Source organism: Battus philenor, unplaced genomic scaffold, assembly GCF_028537555.1.
Source record: "Battus philenor isolate CCGP_79_NKW_IND1 unplaced genomic scaffold, ilBatPhil1.0.hap1 SCAF_19, whole genome shotgun sequence".
Classification (NCBI taxonomy): Eukaryota; Metazoa; Arthropoda; class Insecta; order Lepidoptera; family Papilionidae; genus Battus; species Battus philenor.
In genome coordinates, this window is record NW_027181681.1 from 3,967,822 (window position 1) to 3,982,244 (window position 14,423).

General features: G+C 35.0%; 1 protein-coding gene across 1 annotated transcript; it reads right to left on the reverse strand.

Moving 5' to 3' along the window:
• Positions 1-1,809: 1,809 nt before the first annotated feature.
• Positions 1,810-9,802, reverse strand: LOC137921536 (muscle M-line assembly protein unc-89-like). Its single transcript, XM_068764329.1, has 6 exons — positions 9,456-9,802; positions 9,148-9,271; positions 8,746-9,032; positions 7,000-7,175; positions 5,046-5,178; positions 1,810-2,564 (listed from the first exon to the last, which is right to left on the reverse strand). The coding sequence occupies exons 1-6, from the start codon at positions 9,576-9,578 to the stop codon at positions 1,893-1,895; spliced, it is 1,515 nt and encodes a 504-aa protein (XP_068620430.1). The 5' UTR covers positions 9,579-9,802; the 3' UTR covers positions 1,810-1,892.
• Positions 9,803-14,423: the final 4,621 nt, after the last annotated feature.

Consider the following 14,423-nt stretch of genomic DNA (forward strand, 5'->3'; position numbering starts at 1 on the left):
AAAGGCTTAAGCACTGTTTTCCCTTTTAAAAGATCATCAGGAGGAACATACCAGTCGAAGCCGCCACCTTTCAATGGTGGTTCTAAGCCAGCGAGGACTTTAATTTTTGGTGGCATGGATTTAATAAATACCTGTGCTAAGGATGGTGACATTGCCTTATTCATAACAGACTGTCCCGGTACTTGATCTCTTTGGAGATAACACTTCCGCAGTTGGTAGTTTTTACTGAATGTACTCATTATTCTGATTCTATTCCTATTTTAGTACAGCTGGCTTAAATATATAAAAATATGTATAAAATAAACATGACGTTTTTAATAAAAATTAAAACGTCAAAAAAGTTTTTTTTGTCAAATTGTGGCATTACTAAATACATTTTTATATTTAAAAACATTTTTTCATGTTTACGACTCATGGTCTTTATAATATAGTAGATATTATAGATAGTTGGGATATTAAGTCGAATTGAAGTGATTATGTTAACATAACAATATAAAACCATAAAAGTTTGATAAACGAAGAGATATATTGTGAAAACATGTCACGACATTGTATCTGAATAACTTTTCTGCTCCCCTAAGATTATGGTCTCTTAGGGAAGCAGCGACCCCTTACCTATATATTTTAATACTACAAGGAGATCCTTGCGAGTGCAATAATATGGAAAGATCCAATCAGATTCAGATTCATAAGGATTTTATCATTCATCTTACATGCCGCAGTTGTCGACATTTTTTTAAATAATGAATTTATTTCTTATTAATTTTGTCTATAAATTTGCCGCTTCTGTGTGTTTATGAATGTGTGATTAAAATAGCTAAAGCAATCTTTTTTTTATTGCCGTAAACAAATGCCGTTAGCCTCTTGGCATTTATGGCGGCCAAGATGCGTTGAGCAGCAATTAAGGCCAAGCAGTTGAGGCCGAAAGGTTCTAGAGCGGCGCCCACGAGCCGGTAGACCCGGCGTGGGCAGGTTTCCCACTAGGTGGTCGACGACATAGTAAAGGTCGCGGGTGCCGCAGGACCGGTCATCGTGGCGACCTTTGGGGGGGAGACCTATGCCTTGCAGTGAGCGTTTATCGGTTAAAAAGAAACGTTAAAAAATAGAATTTTTAATCAATATTTTAGAAATGTGGCAGTTGGCAAGTTACAGGCAGTGGTGTTGGCCCCGTTGGTCTACATCAGAGATCCCCGGACTTTTTTCGCAGAAAACACTACGAATATAGCTTGGTTGCAGTGGAAGGTATGTATGTATGAAGGTATGTATTCTCTCTATGGCGTTTGTAAGTCTAGACTAGCTGTATAAGGAATATTCGAGTTTTTATGAGTAGAAGTTGTTGAGCTTCCTAAAATATTATCTGTATTTATTAATAGATTAAGTTAAGCCAGTTTCAATTCTTCCCTATCGAAAGCAGACGAATTTTGGTGAATGCCCGCTTATGAATAGTGAACCCCTATCGTTTGTCACGCCATAGTAGACCCTTAACGCGTCTCTTGTGGACGCCTTGGGTCCACCTGGTCCACTTTGGGAACTAATAGTCCACATAGAAGATTGCACAATAACGTTATATCTACACGTAGAAAAGTTGTTCGTTTTAATTTCACACGTTAAACTTTATTGAAACAGCACCAATGGTTTCAGTTTAACAGTTTATGCCGTGGCTTCTATACGATTTTCCATCCATTCTAACGATAAATTTTGCCTCTAACAAGCGATAAACCTATTTAGGCAATCTGTGGAAGTCATTGCTGAACGGGAGGTTGAAAAACCTAATATGTACTGTCCAAAAGTTTAAAGAAAACTAGTAAATAAAATCCAAATATAACTGTTTAATTTGTATAAAAATTATAAACATCATTCTTCTTACAATTAATAATATTTCAGTCATAAATCTACGTAACTTCGCCGACTGCCATTTGCTGTAACAAATTCATGACGTGACAAAACCTTTCCTTGATCTCTGTGGCTGACCTGTGCGGCAACAGTTCTTTGATCCTTCCAAACACTTGTTCGGATCCAGCCTCTCCTTTTAAAACTTGTAACATTGTTTTATCTTCGTCTCTTGTCCAACTTTTTGTTTCTGCTTTGACTGCGGCCGCGTCTATTTTTGTTAGTCTAACTTTATCCATTTCTTCTTTCTTTGGACACGTCTGACTTCTAACATCTAGCCTCTCTTTCTTCTCTCTTTTGTTCTCTTTAATCTCTAATTCTTTTTTATCTTTTGTTATATTGCTTTTGTTTTTAGGAACACTTTTGGCTTTCATAGATTTGCTTATAATGGATACTGTGCATTCCTTTTGTTTTGTGTTATCGTTAACGTCTTTGATGTTTTTTGTTGGTGATTTAAGTTGTTTTTTAGTTCTCTTTGTAGGTATTTTGCATGTGTTTTTGCTGTTTCTCTTGGGCGACGACGTTTCGTTGTCGGACTCGGGCGGGGATAGGTGGCAGTGGGTGGGAGCCAGGCGCCGCGCGTGCACTCTATAAGGTTCTTTGCTGTAAGGGTATGTAACCGAAGCGGACCGCAATATTCTGCCGTGTTGCAGAAATACTCTTCCTTGTAGGTACTGCAAATAAAGTAGCATCTAAATATTTGCTAATACATATGTACTTAATAATTAAATGTCTTTATTCTTACGTAGTTACCCTAAAACTCCTCCGAGCCGCCGAATATAGTGAATAACAAACATTATTTTTTCAAATAATATACTCTATATATGTTAATATGTTTCTTTTAATTTAGTGACGCATAAAGAGGGTCTATGCTTGGTGTTTTTTTATGATATCGAATCAGGGACAAAGGAACCCGTAGACGTATGAGAGTATCTAACACCCAGCGGATTGACTAGTTGATTTGGCAACGGATAGGTCACGTAGCGCGTAGAGTAGATGGCCTCTGGGACTTTAAAGTTTTGGAGTGGAGACAGCGTATGACGCCGACCTAAAAGGCGGATAAACGACCTTGTTAAAGTCGTTAAAAGCCGCTTCCGCCAGAAAATCTATGGAGAAATCCTGTCTAGCTAAGGCTAAAATAATGACTTAAGAATAAAATATTATAATGTTGTTCAAAAACACTGTTTGCCTATTCGCATTTGCAACTTCTTCAGGTTTAAGATTGTAGAGTAATTAAAGCTCACTCAGAAACGGGTCCACCACCAAGCATAGGTGGATTTAAGAGGACGCTCTTTGAATGGTGTCCATTGCTACTCAGTAAATTAGGAAACCGCAGAGCTATTCGAAGCCTACCCCGTCTAAATATGCTGAATGCATTAAGCCACTCTCAACCGACCCTATTGGAAATCTATATGGGAGACCTATGTCCAGCGGTGGACGTCTTGCAACTTAAATAATGAACTATGACTCTATATATATAGATGATGTAAATAAAATATAAGTAATGCCAATAAATTGAAAATCATTTACGTTATAATCCTTATTAAATAAATTTAAGAAATAAGAATACAACACAGTATAGCAAAAATATATAGCTTAAAGCGAAAAAATGTGATAATTACCTAAACCTGTGCTAAAAGGTTGTCAAATATCTCCCTTCCGCCTTTTTGTCTTTTGAATTTCGCGGCTATGTGCGCTACAGAGCTCGTATCTGGCAATACTATACATAATTTGAAAGGTCTTGACATAACCTACAAAATGACGCTATGCATGATTAGTTTGGATATTGCGTTCAACAGTTATAGACGTGTAAACATGGAGTTCACTAACGCCGAAATTCGCGCTATTTTAAAGTTTTCCTTCGTTAAAGGCAAATCCGCTAGAGAAACGTTCCGTGAGATTAATGGTGTTTTGAGGGATGGTACTCTATCGTTAACATCTGTTTCGACGATTCAGAGCCGGCGAAAACGACACCATGGATAAGCCAGCCGGCGGAAGACCTGTGACGACAAATACCGATCAAATCATGGACTACATCGAGTTAGACCGGCATGTGGCATCTCGTGACATCGCCCAGGAGATGGGAGTTAATCACCAAACCATTTTAAACCATCTGCAGAAGGCTGGATACAAAAAAAAGCTTGATGTTTGGGTGCCGCATGATTTGACGCAAAAAAACTTTCTGGACCGAATCAACGCCTGCGATATGCTGCTGAAACGGAACGAACTCGACCCATTCTTGAAGCGGATGGTGACTGGCGACGAAAAATGGATCACATACGACAATATCAAGCGAAAACGGTCGTGGTCGAAGGCCGGTGAATCGTCCCAAACAGTGGCCAAGCCGGGATTGACGGCCAGGAAGGTTTTGCTGTGTGTTTGGTGGAATTGGAAGGGAATCATCCACTATGAGCTGCTCCCATATGGCCAGACGCTTAATTCTACCATCTACTGCGAACAACTGGACCGCTTGAAGCAGGCGATCGACCAGAAGCGTCCAGAATTGGCCAACAGGAAGGGTGTAGTGTTCCACCAGGACAACGCCAGACCACACACTTCGTTGATGACTCGTCAGAAGCTACGGGAGCTCGGATGGGAGGTTTTATCACATCCACCATATAGCCCGGACATAGCGCCAAGTGATTACCACCTGTTCCTGTCCATGGCGAACGCCCTTGGTGGTGTAAAGTTGAACTCAAAAGAGGTTTGTGAAAAGTGGCTGTCCGAGTTCTTCGCAAATAAGGAGGGGGGCTTCTACGAGGGAGGTATTATGAAGTTGCCGTCTAGATGGAAACAGATTATCGAACAAAACGGCGCATATTTGAACTAAATCCGATCACTGTAACACTTTTTATAAAGCATTGAATAAAAAGCAAAAAAGCGGAAGGGAGATATTTGACAATCTGTTATTTGAGGAACGAGATGAAGGAAGAGAGTATGTACGAAAATGCTAGAGAATTATAGAAGAAAAAGAGAAGAGGAAAGTTAAATCTATTGACGAATAAGAGTAAAGAAATAAAAAAGTATGTGAAAATAATTATTTAACAATATGTAAATACACTATCTCAAAATCAGATAGATGAGTGCGAGAGGTTCCCAATAACAGAGGCCATAAAATTAACAAAAAAAAAATTAAATGTAATTAATTGACTTACGACTGTATCTATGTTCTCTTTGACTTCCAGTTTCCGCTTGCTACCGTTTTTGTCTCCGAACTCCCAAACATCATAGCCTCTATCTGCCGTCAGAAACTTCTCATCCAATACGTCTACGCTGTTCTCGTAGGCACTGTGAATTAAAAAAAGAAATGTTACAATTTTCAAATAATTGTCGCCGTTTCAGCCCGTAGACGCCCACTGAAAGGCTTCGGCTTTCACCGAAGATATATTTATGAGGATACACCATAATTGCCACACTCGGCAGGCGGGTTGACGTTCGCAGTATTGAATTATGGTCCTCTTTCCAACCTCATGAAACTTGTTTGTGAACAGTGGCAAATAATTAATGATCAAAATGTGAATTATATAAGACTGCATCACGGAATAGAATCCACAACCTACAATGGCATGTTTCAGTACACAACCGCTACGCTACCACTACTCAAAAAATCAAATCATCATTATGTTCACTTTATTTGAGATAAACTACATACTGACTCATCACAATATTCATGGCTGTAAGGCGGTTAGAAGCTTGAAATTTGGTAGGGATACTCCTTACGTCGAGTAGAGGTCAGGTCAAGGAGGATTGAGGTGTGAGGTGACCAATGCAGCGTAGAATTTTTACGTATAAAGCGGACAGATGACCTTGCTATGGTCGTCGGAAGACACTAAATGCCGGCCGCTACTAACCGGTTCTATTGAAAATCTTTGAAGTTGTCCACGTACAGCAGTGGACGAGATATTGTACCGTACGATCATTCCTTGTTAGTTCGACGGCACATAGCTTAACTAACGCACATATGAAGACACTAAAAGGCTTGATTCATGGATATCTTCAAATGACGAATACTTCCCCAGAAAGTTGTAGCTGGTGATAAGCGATATTTTAAGTAACATATACCCAAGTATTTCAGCACAACTCTGCGTTCTATTTATATTAAAGAAATAGCAATAACTTAGTCGCACACTTAATATGTATTTTAACAATATAAATCCTATGAGATCAAATGAAGTAGTGAAGTCATTGTTGTATATTACGAAATATAAGTTCTTTCCCTTAGAAAAATTTCAACCCACAGCAAAAAAAAAAAACTATTTAGTAGCGCTCTTTCAACCACACTTTCAAAAGAAAGGAAAGAGACGTAAATATTTGAAAAGAAATTTTAAAGATGCGTTTACATGCGGCATTTTTTTTAAATATTCTATTAACAATTGATTTTTTTAATTACATTCTTGTGTGTAGACAAAAGATATAGATAAATATTTTGTACTCGTGTAAACTCATCCTTGGCCCGTTATTAATAATCGATGTTTTAAGTTGTGGATTCCTTAGTATTTAATTTGTCCAGTATAGAATTTCCTGCTTATAGGTGGCTATTTTAGTGAACAATCTGTAGTAAAAGTACAATAGTAATCACTCATACATGAGAGCTAAACAGATAAGAAGAAATTATTGGTTTTAAAAAGAACTATCTTCAAGTTAAATATTTTAAATTCAAGCTTAAGTAATTTTTTTTCTTTGGAGCAAGGTGCGAAAGTATATGTAATTAGTTTTTATAGTCAAATATATAGACATCTTTTCATGTACTCTATGGGGCACACTCTTTTTTAATTTACTTCATTATTTAGTTTATAACTGTGACATAATCAAATACTATAAATAATTTATTGCTCAGTATAATATTTGCTAGAATCTGATATATATAATTAAAATATATTGGACAGATTCTAATAAACATTAATAATATGTTATTGCCATCCTTACTCAAAATTCTATCTATATTTAAAAAATGATAATGCTGTCTAAATAAAACTATGAAATATAAGTTATTAATTGTGGAAACTTGAAAATGAATTATGTACACTTAACTGTTTTATGTCACGATTTAAAAAGAAGAAAAAAACAAATATGAACATGTCATAAAATAAATATATAATTACTATGAACCTGTCAGGTGGTCTTTCATCAGGAAATAGCGATTTAAACATTTGTGTAAGCCGTGGATTGGAGCGTAGATGTGGTAACACTCTAGCTTTCATTTCTTCACTACTTCCACTATTTAAACCAGTTGTTATAGCTCGTAATATCTTGCGCAGCACAGTGGGTTTGCGGGTAAATGTGGTCTGAAAAAAGTTCTAAATTACATCCATAACCCTAATAATGAACATAATTGATAAATTATTCATTCAAGCACAATACATCTATGCTATAGCAAAACAATTATATAATACGGAAATTATTCAACCTTTGAATTTGTAAGACAGAATGAAAAAAAATTGCATACTAACTATAAGAGTACATGTTCATATTTAGCAGGAGCTCATAAAATACATGGATAACTTTGCAGTAGCAAAAGAAAGAAATATTGATTGGTCTCATTAAATACAAACTATACAGTCTGAGGCAATGAAAGCCGGGCTTTAGTTATTTCATAAAAGCTGAAAGTTTCTCACTACATACTCCCAACACCAGTAAAAGCAACCACCTACTATAAAGTTTAACTCTTGTGATCTTTGCTTTTTAATAATCAGGGGTTGAAACTGTCAATATTTTCTTGCTACTGAGAAATTGTCTTCTTATAGTTATAGTATATGAAAAATTCAGCTTTTATAAGTAAATATGATTATGATTCATTAGTTTAGAGGTTTCTAGAAAGTTATTGACACAACCTTTGCCTGACTTTTGGTACCTGTTATTGAAAGTTCATAGCTAGCCATTGCTATGATCTGTGTTGGGAGCATGTGCAAAAAAGTATCAGCTGTTATAAAATAATGAAGCTGGCTAACACAAGCCTTCAGCCTAATACAAAAATGCACGCTTTAAATATCAAATTGTACAGACTGAATATCAAAACTAATATGCAAACAAAAATACACATTCATCACAATGATAGTCACTAACCATATTTTGTTCTAAGACTACATTGTCAGTAGTAAATTAATTCATGTTTTCAATTGCATATTCACTCCTGCAGCCCTCATATTACCATTCCCTACAACTCATCCATATTCTTAAAGCTCTTCTCACAATTTATTCTTTAATAGTCATAGCCTCATCTTTAGATGGTGACATTTAATTTTTAATTTGTCTCTAATACATTATATTAATGGCTGCTCTACATCATATATTACTCCATCAGAACATTTATTTTCAACAATAAAATACTTTTGATTTGCTAGGCTAAATGCTTTAATTGAGAATTAAGTATTTTAGTTTGTTTCTAGAGAATTCCCAGCATTTCTTAAATGAGTAAAAATTATGTGATTAGACACAAAGGAAATTTCATTATATTTGTGTACATTAAATCTGTCATATTACTGTTTTCAGCAAAACAATATATCTAGCAATAACTCCACTAAAACCAAGCTAAATTTTAAATATAACATATAATTAAGAAAATGAAAAATTTAACAAAACTGACCTCTACAACTTGTATTTTTGCCTGTTTGTTATAAAAAAATCCTTAGTTTACTTTAATGTACCTAATTTAAAAGCCAAGTCTAATATTAGGTTCTGAATAATAATAAAGGAGGGAGGCTAAGGTTAAACAAAGGTTTTCTTAAGCAATATTAAAATAACTCTTTTTAAACTTGGTTGCATATATGGTTATGTACAATAACATTAGATTACAATTATCCATTTTATTTTTTAACAGCCTCAAAACAATTGACTATAATGGAGGTAAATACTTACTTGTAACTTATCAATAAAATTTGTTATCTGTACAAACATAAAGTGGTCCATGAATCTACCAACTTCAGCTGCTTGTCCGGGTTTCAAAAATAGCAAAAACTCTTCTACAATATCCTTATTTTCATCTCCAAATAATTGCTCTACTTTCCTGTATAAATCAGTAGGGGTCTCTTTTGAGGGATCAAATGTTTTTAGAAGTTCTTGAAATTGTACAAATTTGTTTGTAGGCACTGAAGAATTTGTGGCAAATCTTAATTGCACTTTTCTGTAATAGGATCTGACAATAGCTAAAAAAAATAAAAATTAATGAATGAATATAAATAGAATTTTATCTTGTCTTAAATGTTTTTAATAAGAGAAAGTATGTATGAAAGTTTTGAGTAGATTATTGTTAGTGCTCACCTTTTTCTAATGCATTTTCATCTAGTTTAGGTGGGCTATTCTTTTTTTTTAAAACTTCTTTCTGTGTTACTTCTGTTTCCTTTGGTATTGGTGTCACTCCATGCACATTGTTTTGAGGAGGCGGCTAAAGGATTGATAAAATATTTTACTATAGCTATTTAGTACAATATTCACGTGAATAATTTGTAATTGGTGAAATATATTAATAAAACCACGATAGCATTATATTTCTTAAATATCGATCTATCAGTAAACAAAATAATGAAAATAGTAGTTACATAAAGTAACAAATATGAAAAGTGACTCACTTCAGGATTAATGGCGGTTTTAGAGATAGAATTTTGACCAAAACAACTCGTGCTGGGTTCAATTTTATTTCCAAATGCATCTTGACTTTCCCTCGCGAACAGTATTGGCATAGACGGCAACATCTAGAAGTTACTAGAGCAACTCTCTAAACTACAATCAACAACACTTGTCTTCTGCCTCTGGATATTACTTAATTAAAAAACTATTTATTTAATCAAATAAAACATGACAAAAACCATCACTATATAAATCATAATCACAATTAAATTACGGAATATATGTATTAAAACTCATTAATATAATATTTAAAAAAATCATAAATACAAGTAATCGAAATAATGGAAATATTTTTGTTTGACAGCAAGATGCAGCGACGCGAAAGCAAACGAACGACCTGATCGCGGGCACGTTTCATTTTATCAACAAAATAATAAAGTTTTAGACGACATTTTACCAAACTTTTCTAATAATAAAGGCTGCCTATTAGTAGCGAACTATATGCTTAATTAATTTATTGCAGTAAGATTTTTTAAAATGTGCTAATAACATGATAAGAAATTTGTTAAATGCAGAGAAAGAGAAACTAATGGTTGGAGCGCGTAAGTTTGAAACCTTGAATGAAAGCTTGTTGAAACTTTATAGAATTGTACAAATAAAATGATTCGTAGAAAATATTACGAAAATATTTAATTAGAATTCTAATGGAAGATGCCCATGTCCAATAGATAAACGGACAATTTACGGTTGAAATAATGATGACGATTACGAATAGGTGGATCATCTAAGAGTTTCTACGTATTGTTGTTTTATTTTAATTATGTTAACTACACTTATAGATGTTTCACCCGATAAGTTATTTTCATTTAGATCATGTTTTCAATTTTGCACCTTAATTTTTAAGTTATAGGCCACCAAAATAACATTTTAGATTTTCATTTTACATTAACGTTTCCGAGCTCAAGTTATACTTTCCGTCTAAGAAACAACTTTTTGATTTATATTAATAAAAATAGACAGAATTTTGATACATCGAGCGTAGTCTCGTTGCAATCATTTTGTACATGTTTTTAATATTAATACAATAATCGTAGATTATTTTTTATTGAAGACTATGATATAACATTTTATAAAATGACGCGTGTTTAAAATATAGATTGTTATTCGACATACAAAAATCGCACAGCGCTTATTTAGTGCCTTAACTGCCGTATTAAAGGATAGGGTTATCTCATTTCATTTGTCAAGTTTTGAATTTAATATATCGTCATTGGTGACGATAAAAATTCTTTATTCTTTATCACCATATCAGCTGATGGAAGCCCAACTCAAGGCACAGGCCTCACACAATTTTTTTAAGAGAAATAAATAGTCAATGTCCATTTAATAATGAACGTAGTAAATGTTCTGTTCATCCATTTGTATCGTAATTATTGTTAACCGTCTCCCCCTGCAGACTTTTTTGCTGCCAGAAGTTATTACTGTTAGTTACTGAAACATAAATTAATGTAACATATTTTAGGGTGATCAATTTATTCATGGTAACTGGAAATAAGTATACAATCTTATAAGCTTTTTGTTGATAAATGTACTAATCATAGATGCCTTTAAAGCTTTATCATTTATTACAAAACACTGCATATAGAATCAGATTCTAAAGTAGCGACAACATATTTGACTGTTATAGAATGATGTGATTGAACTGTTAGAATTTCTACCACTAAATCTTTAAATTATTCAGACAAATTCAATTTCGAGTATGAACGCCCAAGAAATCATGAATTATATTAAAATGTATTAAATTATTGTTAAAAAGGCCAAGGACTTGTGGGGCGTTATAGACATTTTTAAAATGGTTGCTGTTGATTTGTCTGTATTATTTAATAGTTGCATAAATGTGGGGATGTTTCCTAAATTATTGATACGATAAAATAACTCCTGTAATCGAATCAATTAGTACTTTAGACTTTTTTTTACGACTAGACTCGAACTTTAAGCCTTCGCCTCGTGCCAACACAGGGAAATATTTAAAGTTTTTGTTAACTAACATAGAAAACATTTAATTATATATATTATAAAAGTAGCTCAACCATCGCCGCTGGGATGGAATTAATACAAATATATATTTAAGAACAAGAACATTTGTAATTGCCCATTACGTCTTTTGTGGCGAAATTAAAAATTGAGCTCTAATCTAAAACAAAATAATTTAAATTTTTTGCTTTTTCTTGTAAAGAAATATAATGGGATAACATTATTTCCAGACAATACATATTTGATCTTCAAACTAAACACTGAAAACAATAATACAAGATGTGAACCATCCTTTTTATAAACAATACAGGTAGACACATACAACATAAATTGTAGTATTTTATTGTATTCATAAGAAAATTAATAGTGTAAATTCTTCTTTGACAAATATTAAAAATTCTGAAGGTAAAGTGTGTCGTAATAAATACATAACAAATTTATTAAATATTACAGGCTAATGCTTTCCAGGCGTCCCCATAGACCCAAAATTGAAATCGCGCTTTCGTCTTTGTAAGCATGAAGTAATATAAGGAACAATTTTAGTGTCTTAACATACGCAATTATAAAACCTAGAGAGCCTGGCTGTCAGCCTTTTCTTTGATTGGTCCTTTCTCCTATCTCCCAATATCCTCCCCATCAACTGACACCTCTTCTTAAAGGTGGTGAATCTGGAAGAGAGATACTCCCTTTAGCTCATCTTAGATGAAATCGATCATGTTTCTTTCGATTAAGTTGTATATACAGCAAACTGCTAAGTCCTTGGTTTCGTTGGTATCTGATAGAAGATATACGACAGACTCGTCCAAGCCCGTATTAGAAAATTTATGAAGGCTAAAAAATTTCCATTCCCAGAGCAGTAAGGATATTGTCCCTCACACTCCTATATCAACCAAGTACTACTATATTACGCAACACATTTTCGCGATGCGAATCAAGAGACTCCACGTGGGCGCTGTCTTCTTCGACAATTCTGGTAAGCCGAAGCGTTTCGTATGCATGGTATCTACTTTCTAAGTAGTTATTCAATTCGTTACAGCGTCGAGAGTACATGTTATCTAATACGCTACGTTCGTGCTGGCGTGGCCCTTGGCGTGACGGCAAACTGCTTCCACTGCGGTGAAGCGGCTCAGTATTCCGCTTCGCACACGCTCGCGGAATGTCTGGCGTGACAGTCAGAGCGGCAGATCCTGATGCATAGGATCCGACAGGACCTTTCTTTGAATACAGTTGTGTCGGCAATGCAGGGCAGGTCATTGGCGTGGAATGCTGTGGCCTCCTTGGAGGAGGTCGAACGAGATCGGCAGAGGACAGATTCTGCTCGAAGTCACCGCCATGAGCGCAGTGACGCGCTTTGCGATGGCGTTCCGGAGAATGGTGTTCCCCTTTCTGATGAAACGGAGCCTTCGGAGTCGCGGGCGTTTAGGATGGGGTCCAAACTCCCACTAGCTTCAGCAATTCTCAGGTGGGTGATGGATCTATGTGGTCTGGACCCATCGTGATCGCACCGCACCACAAAGCTTTTGGGGGAAGCGTGGACTACGCATACTCTGCGAAGGGCTCTCTAAAATAGCAAGGCGCGAGGGGATATCGCGTGGTGATCCCTGACTGGGAGATAGCGCGGTCCCCCACATCGTGCAGAGGATGATCACGGGGTGGGGGGTGGGGGTTAGAGGGTTATAATCCTACATAACCCTTTCCTCCTCCAACAGACCAAAAAAACGCGCGACTCATGGCTTAGTCTTCGTACAGGTCCTACATATTCTACAGCAATGACACACCACGTGTCAAAGGAGTAGACCTAGCTTATTCAAAATGTACAAGTGCTAACTAAAGTTGATCCTTGTATATTTTTATTTCTGTTTTTCCAGAGAAACTGATATTTCTAATAGCTTGCTTCCGGTGTAAATTATTTCAAAAATAAAATCCATTTAAAATATATTTTTTCTAAAATATCGTTCTATTTCCGCTGCGTACAATAGCGCGCTGCATTCATTTTAGTGCAGTAAGGATAGTTATTATTATTATATAAGTAAGGATCGCTAAATTTCTAATTTAAAAGGATACAAAGAGAACTGGATTTTCAATTTCTAAAGATTGGACAACACCGTGTTATTGTAGTTAAGATCACTTGCGCATGGACACACAAGGTGGACAGACGACCTCATTAAGGTGAAAGACACTGGATGCAAGCCATTTCCAAGCGATTTTATTGCATATCTATGGGAGTGATCTACATCCAGATTTGGACGTTCTTCGGCCAAAGTGATGCTGATATCGCACAAGCGATTACTTTTTCGTCTTATCAGGAACTACAATGGTACAATTAAAACAAAGCAAAGCATTCTCAACGTGTGTTTTATAAATTATTTTCGTTTAAAATTTAAAAATTAATGATCTTGTTGTGTTTATACTGGTTGTCTGGAAACCGTATCGATTTATTTATTGGTGTTTGAGACATCAAGTTATAAGCACCGTCGCTACACAATACAATGCACGTAATTAAATGTCTTTCAACACTTTAACACTAAAAATGCTACACTTGTATTCGTAGAGTTCAATTCAGTTGCTACTTTTCGATAATAGTATAAAATTTAATTCGTGTAATAAATATATAGTTGCCAAAAGTCATCTTTTCATCAAAAGTTGCCAAATATCAGTCAAGATAAAAAATGGCTTCTATTTTACCTACAGGAATCAGCAATGGGGTAAGTGAAATTGTTAATAAAGTTATTGTTAGTTAAAAAATGTTTTCATGGTTCGTTTTAATTTATTTAGACTTGTTTATTGAGAAACAAAAATATAATGATTATTAAAATAAAACGTTATGGACAAGAATGGTTAATTGTCGAAATAAACTAATTATTATCTAACTTAGATTTGTGTAAAAATAAGTAAAATGTTTAATTAAATCTAAATCTCAGTGCCTCTCGACTTGT